This window comes from Pyrgilauda ruficollis, unplaced genomic scaffold, assembly GCF_017590135.1.
Source record: "Pyrgilauda ruficollis isolate IOZ18807 unplaced genomic scaffold, ASM1759013v1 scaffold212, whole genome shotgun sequence".
Classification (NCBI taxonomy): domain Eukaryota; kingdom Metazoa; phylum Chordata; class Aves; order Passeriformes; family Passeridae; genus Pyrgilauda; species Pyrgilauda ruficollis.
Genome location: NW_024520540.1, coordinates 16,473 through 33,057, shown reverse-complemented (window position 1 = coordinate 33,057; position 16,585 = coordinate 16,473). Strand labels below are relative to the sequence as shown.

Sequence of the window (16,585 nt, the reverse complement as noted above, 5' to 3'; positions counted from 1 at the left end):
AATGAAACACCAAAACCTATTATTTTAAACAGTAAAACTGATTTTAGTCTAGTACTGTACAGTATAATTGCAAAGGCACTTAAAAAAATGCATTGTTACTGTTTAAACATAAAACAGTTAATATATGCACATGCACAAAGTTTAGCCAATTAACTTTGCAGATAAGTCATAATATTTAAGCTAGAAAAACCCAGAGATTTACAGGTAAGCCTAAGCCTTTGAATATGGTATTGTATTCAGTTATGGCAGGTGCCTAACAATGAGTATAGGCTTCCTTAGGTACTAAAGCAAGAGGTGCAGTGAGTTTCTCTCTGAGCAGTCTGTCCCTCTCTAGCTACAACCACATCATGACATTGCCTCACTGGCATCTTTTTGCCTCTTGTAAGAAAGGAACATACTTCAGGGGGAATGTTACTGTAATCTTTTATTTCTGGACAAATGGTTTGATTTGTGTCCATGTTCCACCTTAAGCCATCTCACAAATTCTCTCATTCTTTCATCTTGCCCCCATGGAGGCTTTTGGACAGACATTGGCCCTGGTGATGCCACTGGAGTTTACCACCAAGTCCAACAGGAGCAGATGATCTGTCCACTACAAAGTATTGGCTATTGTTCAGTAGCTGTGTCTTCCCTCTTAGCAGGGGCCAACCTGGATTTCCTTTTTCTGGGGGAACAAAACAGCATTCTGAAAAGACTGGAGACACACAGCTAAACCCAAATCATGTAGTATTTTTAGTGGTTTTTTTTTTTTGCTTAAATCCCCTTCATGCTGAACTTATAGGGGTTTCTGATACTTACTTTACTAAGTGCAAGATTGGGTTCTTAGCAATAAACTGCTGTGTTCTTCACTATTATATTAGACTAAGTTCTCATAAAGTATTTTGGGAACCAGACTGAAGAATTCTAAAAAAAACTATTAATATGCTGGGCTAAATTAGAGAAGCAACTGTGGTATACCCTCTCTGAAAGTGAGATCAGTTAAAGGGCATGAAGTCTTCTAGGGTTTTTTTTCATCTGTGAAAAAAAGGTATCTGTTCTCTCCTTCATGCCAACAGCTGCCTGGTATTCTTCCCAGGGAAACATCTGTACTGCATAACATGATTCTGTCATCCTGAAGGAGTGCATTTGACTTGGAACACAGCTTTGGAAGCTGCATTTTTTTGATGTGTAAATGATCAATAGGGACCGTGGTGCCTCCATATCCTCTTCAATGGGGTATTTTGTACCAATGCGTGTAATTGCTCAAACTAGCTTTTTTTTCACACACCTTCTATGGGTACTGTTGGAAGAGAAGGATAAGAATCCTTTTCAGTCATCTGAAAGTAAATTAATTTTAAAAAACCCTCACAACCCAAAGTCAGCTTTCACAACAAACAAAAAAGTAATATTAATGATCAACCTCCTTGCTGATTTTGTGTGATTAGAAAAGATGTAAAAGGAAGGACAATGAAGCAGGGAATTTTCATTTTAATTTCAAAAATTACTTTTGATCATGTTTAGTATAGCTATAGATAGGACACAATTCTTATTTAGGTAGAAGATAATACCAGAGCACTGTGGGAGAAAATGTGAAGTCATTCAAAACCAGACTGTACATCAATTTATTTAATGCCAACACTGATGAAATGTAAAGCTGATCAAGAGCTGGATGCTGAAATTGCTGTTCAGTCCTTACACACTGAAAACTTCCACTGAAGTCAGTGGGAGTTCAGCTGGGAGTGTGTGAGGGGAGCACAAGCCTCTTGGCTCAACTCACGGATGTTGTTGAGCACCAATACTAACTTGTGAACCCCATTATCCTAAGATGGGGGGGGGGGCAAGGAAAGTCATACTGTGTAAACAGTTCATCTTTGGAGCCAGTATCCTTCTATTTCTCTTTCTGCCACTTCACTTCTGTAAACCAAATACCTTCCCGGTAAGTGAACCCAGTTACAAAAAAGGAATGCCAGCCAGCCTTGGCAAACTGAGCCCACTGAATGCTTATGGCACAGCTACGAAACGCTGTTCACCTACCCAGTATTAGAATACCGGCGGAATAAACCCAGGCGGGACCTTCGTCTTTCCGCTGCATCCTCTGATGCACGAGTTTAACTCTCCTCTGCGAACAGCTTTGGCTGTCACTTTGGCAGACGGTGTCCATCCCCTCGTTCCCCGTTCCCTCCCGCGGCAGGGAACCGGGTACGGTATGGGAGAACGCCGCCGCCCGGCCAAGGTTCTCTCAGTGTCTGTCTCCCCCCGCGTCCCGCAGCCCCTCGCACTCTCCCGCTCCGCTCCGCCGCCATCCCCTGCCTCGAACTCGCCCCTTCCCCTCTTACCTCTCTCGCAGTCAGCGCGGCCGCGCTCCGCCGCGCCCCGGCCGGCCCCGGGGACGCAGCCGGGTCGCCCCTCGCCGCGGCAGAGCGGGCGCCGCCGGTGCCCAGGGGCGTTGGGCCGCAGGGAAGCCCCCGGCGGGGCAGCCGGCGGGGGGCTGTGGGGCGCGGGCGGCCGGGAGGCTGGCGGAGACCTGCCCCGGCCCGCGGACTCCTGGGATCGCCCCTATCACCAGCGCCACCACGAAGCCGGCGAATGTCATGGTGCCAGTCCCGCCGGCTTGGGTCCATCTCCCCCTCTCATCGCGCCCGGGATGCGAGGAGGGAAGGCGGGGCCGCGGCGTCCCGCTAATCCCCCTCGCCGCACACCCCTGTCGCCCGCCCCCGGCTGCCCGGCCCGCGGGGGCAGGGCGAGCGGGGCGCGGAGAGGCGCAGCCCCGGCACCGCCGGCTCTCTACCTGCCGCAGCCTGCCCAGCGCGGCGGGGAGCGGAGCGGAGCGCCCGGCCACGGGCACGGCCCCTCGGGCAGCCCCGGCGGGCTTTACAGGGGGATGCGTCCCCCGAGCCCGGCCCCGGGGCTCCCTCCCGCTCCCCCGCCAGCCTTGGAGCTACCACCCCTGTACCATGCCTCGCCCTCGCCGGCTTCCCTCCGAGTTCTGCTCTGCCCGCGGTCTCACCACAGGCTCACCCCACCCCTCGCTTTGGGGCTTCCCTAGCAGGGCACCTTCTCTGCCCTGTCCCGTGCCTGTCTCTCCCCGAACCTCCGATAACCTCACAAAGAGCAGGAGCCGGGACAGAACCTGGCCTGGGGTCCGCAGCTTCGGGGCGAGAGGCCCTCAGGGCCGTCTAGGGCGGCACAGGGGATGGAGAAATCCCCAGACGTGTTAGCAGGGAACAAAGGGACTGCAAACAAATACCGTGAAATGTCTTCGAGGGTTTAGCATTATCCCGGTCCCATGTGCTCTGAATAGTAATCTGCTTATTTCTGAGCACTGCAGAGGTCTGCATGACCTGAACATCTCTGATTTCCTTGTCCCACCGGGATGGCTGTCAGTCAGATGGCTTCTTTGTCTCATATTGTTCAGTTGTTAGTTTGGGTTAGTTACTATGTTTTACTTTACTGCTGGTTTTAATCTATGCCGTTCATTCTTGAGGTCCAATTCTGCTTTGTGGAGCACGTATGCTTTATTTGGCAATTTGTAATGTGAGTCTATTGATTCACCTCTCCATAAGGTCCCTTTTCCTCTCTAATTTTTTTTGTCTGGGAAGTGTTAATCTGGTTCTTGACTGAGCACATGAGTATTTCCACTATCTTTTGTTGAGACAAAAGTCTAAAAGAAAGAGGGTGATTTCTGGTTTCCATGCAGAATGCCTCACATATCCAGTGAACTGTGCCCCTCATTTAGCAACCTCCAAACTGTGCAAAAGGTGCAAAATGCAACTTTATCAGTTTACTTTTGTTTATAAGAACAAAACAGCTTCAGTGCTAAGGAAAGCAGGTAACGTGGTGTTTGGGATTGTCTGTGTTCATCTTAGTTCTGCTTATCTGTGGTTAATTCTTTATTGCAGCATTACAGTTTGTATTTTAATCACTCACAAAGTTAAAGCACACTCTGCTGGGGTTTCTACAGCAACGTGAAAAGTATGCTATCATAGTGTCTGTTGCACTTTGTGGACAGTAGCGCACAGATTGTTCTTTCTTGCTGAGACTTCTGGGGATATGGATATGCCTTATTTAAAAAACCATCAGGACTGGCAAGAATTTAATTTGTTTTCAAAGTATTTGACTATATTTGCCTATATACAAGATACTAGCCTGAAAGCAACTCATTATGACTGTTTTTAAATTGTCTGAAATTCTGTTTCTGTCATGACAAGTTGCTTGCTTTTATCCTTTGGGAAGGACCAGTTAAAAGCATGCTCAGCCTAGCTGGTTAAGGTTTCCTGCTTTGCCTAGTAAACACGTTTTGGCATCAAATAACAATATTTCGTTTTCCCTGACCTAAGCTCTTTTCCCAACCCTCTGTAGCCTGGAAGAAAAAGGGTTCTGATCAGCACAGGGGGAAGAGAACAAATGAGTAGGATGAGTCTTGCAAACTGCTTCAGGCAAAGCTCTGAGCCTGGCACTTAATTCGTGTATTCAGATTGCATTCACCTCCCCAAGGTGTGTGGCCTGTGCAATGAACCTTCTTTACCTATTTGGGCAGAGGTATTTGTGCTTGAGCTTGCAAAATGGTACTCAGCAGGAGGTGGGGGAAAAGAGGGCAGGCTACTCAGGGAAAAAGGTTTGGAAGTAACTACAATTCCAAAAAAGCATAAAGAAGAAAAAAAGTAGTGTCATAGTGATTCACTCCCTAGACAGGGTTCATGTTTAATGGAAGGATGCACATGTACAGACTGACTCTTGAAGAATTTAATTGTTATCATGATTGTTCTTTTTGATGTGGCCTTATAAGGAGAAAGAACCTTAATTTGTTTTAGAAACTATAAATGAGCTTTCCCTATGATATGAGGTCTGTTAATGTTACAGGAAATAAAGCTTTTCTAACAGTTTACAAATTAGGGACTCAGTCTGGCGTCCATTCAAGACATTGATAGTAAACTCACTGTAAGAGGCGGGGCACTCTCCTAAGGAATCCTGGAGCTGATAGAGGGGGTTTTTTTGCAGGCTGTATGCTTTGCACTTTGCTTGCAGCTTCTGTCTTGGCTTGAGCATTTCTGAGTGTCTCCCCCATAAGGTTTCTCTGGTGTCTGAACAGTGTGAGCACATGCACAGTTTGTCCTACGGCTCTGGCACTTACAGGTGCCATGCAGAGAATCGCTCTGATCTGCTTGACTGCTTTTATCACACTCGTAGGAAGCTCATTATCTCTGTGACTTCTGCCTCTGTCACATGTAGTCACAATCACTCCAAAGTTATTGGAAAGAGCAAAGACAAAACAAGAGTTACTTTTATAGACTGTGGTTTTGAGAACTTTGATTCTTTTGGGCTTAAAATGGACTCTTACACTTAAAATAACAGTAAAAAACTGTATTATGCTTTAAGGGTGGACTTTACCTTCACATATTTGGAAACAAGAAACAGAGGATTATTACTCTGATATAGCTTTAGAAAGATGCCAGATATGAAATGCTCTTACTGCATTTAGCCACCTTAAAAAGTGTTCTCTCTGTTGTACAAAACTGTTGAAAACTCATTCACAAGTTCATCTGCTTTTGAAAAAGGAAATGCAAATGAATAAGGAATTGCAAATGAAAAGGAAAGCAAAAATATGTTTTCTTAGTTAGGAAAATAGGCAAGTAGTTCTTTGGAAACCTCAAAATCAATCTGGGTGTTACATATAACTTGGGTTATGAAATTACAGCATCCAGCTTTTCAGGAAAAAAAGGCAAAAAATGCTGAAAAATCACAAATCTTTGAAAACTGCAAGTTAAACTCCTGCTGCAGTACTGGGGGATTTATAGTCAGTAATCTGCGTTTAACAAGGCCTGTATTTTTATAGGAAAGCAAAGGCTTGTTATGATCTTTTGGGACTGGTAGGGAAAATAATCCATTAAGATGACATTACAGTGGGTGAACTGGCTCCAGGTGAAGCCCATTCCCGATTTTGCGAAATGGTTCCAATACTTAGTCTCGGTATTTAGCTTGTTTTGACAGCAGTCCCGAAGACCAACACTCATGACCAAAGCTGGGGAATCTGTGCTGTGCACTGGCAACTTCCATAACAGCAGTTGGAAATTGTCTGCTGGAATGGGTTTTAGTTTCTGTACAATTCCATGGGGTTGGCTGTTTTTTTCTCTATTGATTTTTGATAGTCCCAACACCAAACTGTTAATAAAACAAATATAAGAAATAATTCATAGTTATGAATGGATCTGACCACTTCAAAACCACTTCATATTTCCGTGCATAGATTACTTAGGTTACCCAAGAAATGGAAATAATTGAAATATTCACATAATACAGAGCAGTGTGGGTTATTCATAATTATGCAAGGCTTTAAAGGAAACTTACTGGAGAGCTTCCTTCATCCTAATAGCTTTCTAAAAGCACTTGATAGTTCTTCCCTGTGGCTGGCTCTGATTTTGCATCGTGTGAGGATACAGGTTATTAGAGGACTAATTTTCAATGAGTGGTTCATGTGAATAGGTGAAAATATCTGATGTGTGGGTTAACTGTGCAAAAATAGTAGTCCTGCATTTCAAAAATTTAATACCCAGCTTTTAAAATTCCGCTGGAGAATCAGTCTAATTCTGCTGCCATTTGAATCAATAAGAAAATTCACTGATTAGCCTCTTCCTGTGTTCAGTAAAGCTGCTTACCTTTATTTTTGAGTCACTCATGCAGTGTGCTGTCAGCAGAGATTTTATAAAAGCTGAGCACTTCCAGCTGTTGATGGAATTCAGTTAAAATACTGGTGACAAGTAAAGGCCTGACTCAGTCCTGTCTCGCTGCCACTGATAGCCCTATCCAAGGTATTCTCTCCTGCATTCCCTCCTGCCCACGTTAGTGTCAAGCAGCAGCACAGATGGGATAGCTCAGACCAAGGGCTGACTTCAGGCAATAGGCTATGTGAAAAATTCCCCCAGGAAAGAAGTACAAAACAGAGAAAATGTAGTCAAACAGCCAGACACAACAATGAAATTATTTCCTTACTGTCTAGCTAATAATTTTGTACTTTTTTTTAATATAATTAACTAGGCTGGGGCAAATAGATCAAGTGCTGGAATAAATGGAAAAACTTGTACACATGACCTAGTGGGCACTGGGTGAGATCAAACACCAGGCTGAAGTCAGGACTAGGAGAGGAAGCAAGGCTTCACACAAAGGAGACTTCCATGTGCAAAATGAGCCATGGAACGGGTGCTGAAATGAGTCAACATTTTTCGGATGTAAGTCAGCGCTCTTATAAAATAATTTTATTCATTAGTGTCATTCTTTTTAACTACATGGGCAGCAGAAATTTGAAATGCTGCCAAGTCTGACTCAACATTAATTTGGGTTTGTGCTTATGTGGAAGAGAATAGGCCTTTTGTCCGTAATTCCATATAAGCTCCATAGGGTGACCCTGCATTGCACAGGATGTAGCTGAACAGCCGGTAATTGATGAGGTTTCCATTAACGCATAACACAGTGTGCACAGTAATGAGATCACAGGAAAAGCTTTTTTAAAGTGTTAAGTACTTTCTTGTGCAAGGAGCCGAGTTCGTATTATAACAGAATAAGGAACCTGTTTTCCTGGAACAAGGCAATAAGAAACCTGATTTCCTGGAGAAGTTCAATACATATGTGTATATGTGCTCAACACTGGGTTCCACAGACACGATGAAGTAACTGCAGTTAAAATGACAAGGTTTAAAACTGGGGACCACTTTCTGTTGCATGTGTAAAGCAGGTGACAGGAGTACTGGGAGTAACAGTTTGGAACACTGGAGAAAGGATGTGTCCATGGAACGTGCAACTGGCCCAGCATATGGGCCCGTTCATGCACTCCCAGTGCTGTGGGGTTTGAGCCTGGTTTGATATTGCTTCCCTGAGCAACCTCCAAGCACTCCTTATGCTCCTGTCACAGAAGGAGCATTCAGCAGATCCCACGTGTGCAGTGCCATGTGGCAGAGTGGGGAGTGAGACTGGAGTGTGAGAGCAGGAGAGCCCCAGCCTGCCTGTGGAAATACAGCAGAGGTGCTGCTTTATCTCCAGATGCTCGCGATGGGATGTAAAGGCAGCATCCCATATGTTGCAGTCTGTTAACTGGGTGAAAGGGGAGGCTGTGTAGCCAGCCTACAAATAAGTATATTTAAAGAGGCAAGAATATGCCAAGGAGGATATTTTGAAGAAATGGTATAGAAAATCACATTTGTTAACAAACAAGCTTAGTGGAGTTTTGCTAAGAAATGGAACTTCAGTTCCAAACCTGACTATCCTGAGTGTATGTGGGATCTGGTAAGTGAGTCAGTCCTTTAAGGGACACAAAATGTGAAAAAAAAATTGATAAATTCATCATAAAACATACATTTTGGACTCTTTCATATAGAAGGTGGCCTTGCAAATGAGTCAACATTAGGTAAGCCTGCCACAGAGCAGGATTAAGCCTTATTTATACAAAACATCCCCTGTCATTGAGGACAACTGGTTCACAGAGCTGAGATATATGACCTTCTACAATTTCCTCTGACATTCATGTGTAGAAGGTTCCCTGAGGTAAACAATGCTTTAGAAATGTACTTGTTTAAATAAGTTCTTCTCTCACAAACAATCCAGGTAGTTCCCTCCAATGATTTATGTCTGGAATGGTAGCATTTATCTTCTCTTTGCTCAGAGATAAATATTCCAAAACATTTCTTAATAATACCTGTTTCAGAATTCTGCATTTCATTGTTGTGAAGTGTAAGTGCAGTGAAAATCCCAAACCACAGAAAGTGAGGCAGGCAGGGTTGGTTTGTGTTTTTGTCTTCCACCTCACCCAAGTCCCACCTTCCCATTAGAAGCAGTGGAAAGAGTAATTTCTGCTATTTGCTATGCTACCTCCAACAGCAACACACACAGAGTCTGTAAAGACTTTTTTTCTGCGGAGTTTCAGAGGGATGCAGGAATTAATTTAGTGTTGAACTTACATATATGCAATGACCCTTGGTCAACATTACCCAAATTTAATCCTATCTATTTTATATAAATTTGTTTTCTGAGAAAGATGGAGGCTTCATTCTCTCTTCATTCTCTTCTCTCATAATAGTTTTGGATAAGAATATTGTTATTATTTTTTCAAAGGAACACATATGCTTACTGAAGGGAAAGCCAAAAAAACAGTTTATACTTACTTGACTCAGGGAGACTGGGATTTATTGGTTTGTATTGAAAGCATGAGGACTAATTTCAAATTGCCTTTTGTTTTACTTGAATTATTTGAGAAGTGTAACTGTTAAGGAGGGGAATATATTGATGAGTGTTTATAATCCATGGTCTCTTGGCTGTATATGTTAATAATTTCATTGAAACCAGTGAATCTTCTCATGTTAGTGGGAAGATATTGTGCATTATGAATACATGCCTTAGTTTGCCCATATTGGTACCATTTAAAAAAATACAGATCCCAGTAGTTCCTAGCTTCCTTTCACAAATATATGCAGAGCTGCAGCAATCATTTCACATTGATTGCTATAAAGTGATGCACAAAGATATACTTGATATTTGTGCCTCCTTTCAACAATGTAGTTGAAATTTTACAATGCAGACACATCTGCTTTAAAGTAAATAAGGTGGGGATCCTGTGTACAGTTTTGAGGAGTTTCTGTGCCAGGTGGGATCAGTTACCTTTGCACTATTGATTTAAGTCTCCTGTAGTTAGATCAGTGCTGGCATTGCACAGACCTGTGACAGACATTGGCACTTAGATTGCCTTCGCTCCCACAGGATGCAGGTGGGAAGGGTGACAGATGACAAGGGTGCAAAGCAGGAAAGTTCCACTGCTGGAACTACTGGCAAAACAAAGAGTTTTCTTGTAATCGTCATTGTTGTTTAAATCCTCCCTTATTTGTCTTTACTTCTGACTTTCTTATCTCCTCAGATCCCTCTTGTCCTATTATTGTGATTTCCCATTGCTATTGCTTGATAATCTGATGGCTCTGTGGAATTACATGTTCCAACTTACTGTTTTCATACTTAGCCATCTTGGCTGACATAATGATATGTCAAGTAAAAGGAAAAATTAAAATTAAGCCCATTGGATTATGAAGAATCCTATTTTTTCTATAGGTACAGCTATATAAAACATAGATAGTGACTTCTGTTTTCATATTGATCTGCTTAGCACTCCATTTATTTTTTGAATAAGCGCTGTATTACACTACACTCTACTTTTTTTACTTTAGACTTTTAAACATTGTTCTTTTACACAGATACCTCCTCAAGGTAAGTCATTAAATTCTACCAGACCAAATGTCCAGTTGTCCGAAGTAGAAGTACTGCTAACTTTATCAATTGTAAAATTTCAAACCTCTCCTTGCTTTATTATGATTATTACTCTGTTTTGGAACAAGCTCTCAGAATGTTGCCATTAGTTTCAGCAGAGCCCTTACAAATCAAGTATGTAACATGTGCTGGGAGCTATAGGAGGTGGACTTGCTATTTGAATCACAGGATCATAGAACACCACGTTGGAAAGGACCTCAAGGACCATCTGATCCAAACTTTCTTGGCAAAAGCACAACCTAGACAGGATGGTTCAGCACTCTTAAAAGTGTCCAGTGTTGGAAAATCCACCACTCCCCTGGGGAAATTACTTCAATGATGTGTAGTCCATGTGCCCACTTATTTTTTTTTTTTTTTTTTTTTTTTCTCTATATGTGGGGTTTTTTTCCTGAATTTATCTCTAAATTTCCTAGGATCCAGGAAAAGTGAAAAACTCCTTTTTCTAAGATTTCCCTGCAAGCTATATTCTGGAGTAACAAGAAGATAAACAATAAATTCAGGGCTATATTTAAAAACATTTAAAATATTTTGTACAAATAACATGCTGATGCTATAACATACCTCCCATTTAGTTAGCTGTGTAGGTATCCAGGAGACAATAAATAATACTGAAAACTAAAGTACAGAGTATGACAGGTAATACATAAAGATGAGCTTTCTGGAATGCAGAGACATCAGACACAGGAGGTTTTCAGTGTACAAAGCTGCCATATCCTGTCACATTCTGTACAGTATCATTCAGTCTTCTTTACTGCCAGTCAGCACAAACAAACCAGCTCTGAGACACAGCATGTGTACAAGTAGCACAAGTAAACATAAAAATGAATGGGCTTGTTTTGCAAGCATGATGGAACACAGATTATGGCTGTAAGAGAAAACTGGCAATATTATTTTAATGCATTGTGTGAAAAACACAGGGAAAGCAGGAAAGTGATACATAATATTTTCTGATCTCGGTGCTTGTCGAGTTACGTCTGTAAGTCAGTGAACACTGAGATGTATAGAAATATGGCTCTCTGTTATTCAAAGCATTACCAATTCACACTTGGATGCTTTGGTTTGTAACAGTAAAGCCAAGAGATGTCATGTCAATAGATCTGTACTGCGCTTGAGTGGATCAAATTCAGCTCAGTGGTAGAACAGATAATAACACTGAATTGTATAATTACTAGGGATTTACTCCTGCCTCACTAAGGGGGCAGTGTCTAAGTGAAAAGGAGTCAATACAGGGCTAGATGCTATGCAACATAAAGCTGCACACCACCCTCTCTTTACATGCTGTATTTTAAGGCATATACACAGACATTTCTGTTGAAAAGCATTCTCTGAATGTGGTGAGAAGCCTCTTGCCTGGTCTCCAAATGAAGTGGGACTTGAGGGAAGAAATGTAAAAAGGCCAAGTCTTATCTTTTGCAATACAAATTAACACACTGAATTTGTAGAGCAGAATAAACTAGACCAGACTGTTATGTGGTCCAAATGTCTGAGTACCTCAGGGCAGACCAAAAGTTAAAGGCTGTTGTTAAGGACATTGTCCAAACACCTCTAAAACACTGACGGGTTGCCTGGGGCATTGATGCCCTCTCCAGGGAGGCTGCTCAGTGTTCGATCACCGTCTCCTAAAGAAGTGCTTCCTAATGTCAAGTGTGTATAGCTGTAAACAGGATATCTTGAATTAAGAATATGGACTATAAGTTTGGTAGTTTGTGACATTTCTGGAACAAAACATATTGATCAGAGGAATTTTTAAAAGCAGAAATTATTTTTATTCCCAGCAGTTAAACAAATCCAGTGCAAGGTCTTAAAACCCTCTCTTGACCCATTCACATTATTCAGCAAAACAAAGTTCTGTTCAAAAAGCTTCTCTAATTCTGCTACAGTCCTGCTGGTTTTCTTCCAGCAATGTTGGATACTGCCTGTGAGGAAGCCAGAAAAAATGTTTAGTTCAGGCCATTAAATAAGTTTTTTCCATGTAGGGGAATTAGAAATATTTTATAATTTTTTTAAACTTTTGTGTGTAAGTCACTTATTCTTGCTGAAAAAGTAGAATGAAATACGATGCCATTCAAAAGCAAAGGAGTTAGAGAGTCTCTGAAAATTGCTGTCAATGGTCACAACCAGGTATAAAGTTGGTGCAGGGGCAGCAGCTCCAACACCAAGGCTCTGTGTCCATCACAAAGGACATGTCCCAGGCTGGATCAAGTGGCAGTGCAACTTGATCTAGATGAAGTGTGAAATCACAGCACATGCCGGGCAAATTATCCACAGCCAGTGGCAGGGTGTTTATGAAGGCTCTGTTTTGGCTGGATGCCTGTGGGCTTACTAAGGACAGGCAGTGCTTGCCTGATAGACGCTCTGCTACTACTTAGTTCCTTCCAATAGATTTTTAAACTCAATTGGAGCTGCTACAGTGAGCTTGTACAGATTGATGGGTGTGGTGTTTTTGCAGTAGGCTCATTAAGTCAGATTTGCTTTCTGGTGGGGACACAGCCTAAGGCAGGGGTACAAAATCAAGGCCAGCTGCGGTCACTGGGTGTGTTGGGTTACTGTCTCTTGTTCAAAATAGGCTCCAGTATTGAGGTACCAGTTTATAAAGACATTGCTAAAGAGGTAGATCTAGGTACTTCATTGAAAGAGTGGAGAAAAGAGACATTAAATAAGAGTATGATGTTAGTCCATGCTAACATCTGTTTTTCTGTTATAAAAGGTTCTTATATTTTATGTTTTTCTAATCATCCTTTTTGAGTTAAGAGACAAACTTTCTCATTTCATCTATTTGATCCGTTTGGAGTTTTAGTACATTAATTTATTTAGCATCTAATAGGGCATAATATATTTTGAGTTTTGTGATGTGAAGAACAATTAAAATGAGAGAACAGTGCTAAATTAAGCCGTTTGTGTCTAATTCTCTGTAACCTTTACAATAATTTCTACTGACACAAAATAAGGAGCAGTTTTTTGCTAAATGGAGTAGTCTAGACTTGAATATATGTCAGTGTAACACAATTCCCAAATGGGTGCGAATTTGTGTCATTATTTGTTAGTGTTTTATAAATACTTTATAATGCTGTAAATGGTTAAACAAAGTGGCAGAGAATATCTGCTTATTGCACAACCACCTGACACTGGAAGTAGATACAAGTAGTCTGGAGGACAGTATTTGAATTCAAAATTATTGCAACAATAGAAATAACTAAAAAGATTGAATGCGTGTCAGAAAAGAGAAGTGCAAGGTAATGTCCTCAGGGATAATCAGCTAAAGAAAAATAGGATGTGGAAACTATTGGCTTCATAAATACAAAGGGGAAATGGATAATGGATCAGAGTTGATGGCAATTCCACAAACTCCTTAGTCCAAGCATTAGACCGAGCGAGAATTCTGTCTGATACTTAACTGACCACAGCATGCACAGAGAAGCAGAAAGGCATGGAGCATTTTGCAAAAATACAACTTGTTTGTTTTGAAAGAGTGCATGTATACAGCACAACATCTTCATAGCCATTAATGTTTGTAGAGATCAGCTCATCTTAGCAACCAGTTCTAAAAATGGAGTGCAGGCTCCCACAAACCTCATCAGATCACATCCAGGAGGAAGTGATTTTGTTACTGCACAGAGACTTTTACTGTATTCATTACAGCCAACAATATCAGAGCAGTGTACAGTAGCACGAGACAGCTACTTTCCCCATAACATTTCCATGGATTGGACAGTATAACTAGTAATGTATTCCCTAAGGAAATAAAAAAAACAACTTTTGGTGTTGTAGGGTTTTAACATTTCAAAAGCTCCCTCATATTTCTAGGATATTTTATCACTGAGAAATGTGAGTACCTGCAAATGGGTTTTTTTGTATTAGTCTGTACTTCTTTAATTTCCTTCTCTTCATGCATCTTTCTCAGTTTCAGTGTGACCATGTGACATTCATAATGTCATTGTCATGTACACAATATAGAAAAAGGAGAATATTCACACATTCAAGAAAGGATAATAACATCTTGTGTCACTAAAGTGTGTCATTATCTGGCACTCAGAAACCAGCAGAGGAGCAGCGTGCTGTGTGTAGCAGGGACCTGAGTGTCACTTCTCAGCTCTTGCTGCCCGCATCGCTGGGTCTGGCAATTATGGCAATTGGTCCGTGTCAGGAGAGCAAACATCAGCATTAATTATAACTGTGGGATAATTTGTAATGTTTCTTTATTCTTTTGTTAAGTTTCCTTTTGTGAGACGGTAGGGACTGGTATTTATTGCACGCCTTTATTTCCGTCTTTATTCTTCACTGCATTCTGAATCATTTTCAGAAAGTCAGCATGAAATATGGAATAGATACATTCCCAGACAGGTAGTACAGAGGAGAGGGGAGACAGCAGGAAGCGGGAAAGATACCAAAAGTCAGATGAAAAGAGCCTCAAAGATTCTCTTCCCTCACAGCGGAAGTTTCTAAAACATCAGAAGATTAAGTAAAACACGAAGGTTAACCTAGGAATAACCACGTTGGATATTGGAATTGGATACAAAGGATGTGCTTTAGAAAAACCGACCAGGTGCTTAAGTGGTCCCAGCTGCGGCACGGCCTGAGCCGGGTGTCGCCTCAGGGGTGGGCCGTGCACTGCAGCGGCTGAGTGAAGGCGAACTTGACAGCTACACCCGAACATCGCCAGCATCCCACGGAAACGGGCGGTGTGCTGCCACCGGGATTTCCCTGCGGGAATTGCTCGGCAAGGAAGTGACGCGCGGGCGGGAAGTGACGGCGGCGGCGGGAGCGCGGCAGCGCGGGGCCGGTGCGGGCCATGAACAGCCGCCTGCAGGAGATCCGCGAGCGGCAGAAGCTCCGCCGGCAGCTCCTGGCGCAGCAGGTACGGCCGGGAGCAGCCGAGGCACCGGGGCACCGCGGGGGCGAGGGCCTGGGGCGGCCCGCGGGCCGGGGCTGGGCTGGCCGCGGCGTGACTTTGTGTTTCCCGCTGTGCAGCTGGGGGCCGAGAACGCGGACAGCATCGGCGCCGTGCTCAACAGCAAGGATGAGCAGCGGGAGATCGCGGAAACCAGGGAGACCTGCAGGTCGGTATCGGAGGGCGGTGGCTGTGCAAAACTGGGGGCTCGATAGGAGAACAGGCCCGGCAAGTGCCATGGGATTGCACTCGGTGAAAGGAAATTCAGTAATTAGTCAAGTCAGAGCCGTGACTAAGACGAGTAGGGTGTAGTTATTCCCTTCTAAGAGCAGATTGGAAATACAGGCTGATTTTTGTTTCTGCTGTGAAAAAAAGCTACTGTGTAAGAAACTGAGATCTGAATTTAGAATGGGCCATCTACTTGGGTCCCAGAGCGTTCATGCTTTTCCTAAGCACAGTCCAGGGCAGTTCAGTTTGAAAGTTCTCATGAAACTACGGGTGTATCTTAGGACAGAGCATCTACTGCTGATCAATTCTGTGTGTGTGAACAGGCTATATTTTGTTGACAAACTGTTTTGGGGTAAAACAAGATGTACCTTTTAGAACAGAGAAATGGGAAATGGAAGGGAATGAGATTAATTCTGTAGATATACTGCATTGGTTAAAATAAGCTGTACTTTTGAGAGCAGAAAAATTAGAAAGACAAGGGAATTAGTCTTTTCAAGAGTTTTATTCTTAATAAGTTGTGCTGAACTCAAATATACTGAGAAAGGAATAGCTTTTCATGTATGATGTTTTGAAATAGTTTCAAATTTGTAACATGCAGACAAGGCATCTTGTCAAAGATTCCTGAACACTTTTCTTTGGAGACAGAAACTTTCTTATGAGGATTTTTGGCTCTTCATAGGGCTGCTTATGATACTTCTGCACCAAATGCAAAACGTAAATATCCAGATGAGGGAGAAGCTGATGAGGAAGAGATTGAAGAATATAAGGTAAGAAAAAGAGGAAAAAGTTACTTTTCTCTGATGTTGTGTCCCTGAGGTACTTAGAAAATTTGTGTGCATATTAAAATAAATGTGATGTGTACATATCCTTTAATATGTATGTTCCACAGTGGCATCTCCCTTTGATGCCTTCCACGGCAGAAGTGTAAGAGAGAGGACATAGATGCCGGGTGGTTCACCCCGGGTGTGACACGGGTGCATTGAACTGTACACTCACCAAACCTCAGTGTGTGGAGGCTTAATGAGGGCTGCTCCTAGGAGGAGGCAGGCCTAGGAGTAAGTGCCCACAGGGAACAGCGCTGAGCCATGGCTGGCTGTGGGAGGAAGCAGTAAAATGTGTGTGTGCTTGGGGAAACAGAAAGAATCTTGACCAGAATTTCAAAAGAAAAGTTGTGCAGTTAGCAGCAGGCAC

At 42.6% G+C, this 16,585-nt stretch overlaps 2 protein-coding genes across 2 annotated transcripts in view; one reads left to right on the top strand and one right to left on the bottom strand.

Annotated features, from left to right (window-relative positions):
- The window catches only part of LOC121353939 (neurotrypsin-like), a 31,222-nt gene extending 28,550 nt beyond the window's left edge, over window positions 1–2,672 (bottom strand). Inside the window, 2 exon segments of the mRNA XM_041468164.1 lie at window positions 2,316–2,392; window positions 2,394–2,672. Coding sequence (XP_041324098.1) covers window positions 2,316–2,392; window positions 2,394–2,572 — 256 coding nt within the window. The 5' untranslated portion in view covers window positions 2,573–2,672.
- METTL14 (methyltransferase like 14) overlaps window positions 1–16,585 on the top strand; it is a 38,896-nt gene that overhangs the window by 7,564 nt on the left and 14,747 nt on the right. Inside the window, exons 3-5 of the mRNA XM_041468165.1 lie at window positions 14,709–15,133; window positions 15,247–15,335; window positions 16,074–16,161. Of these exons, the coding sequence (XP_041324099.1) occupies window positions 15,068–15,133; window positions 15,247–15,335; window positions 16,074–16,161 (243 nt within the window). The 5' untranslated portion in view covers window positions 14,709–15,067. The remainder of the gene's footprint in view (window positions 1–14,708; window positions 15,134–15,246; window positions 15,336–16,073; window positions 16,162–16,585) is intronic.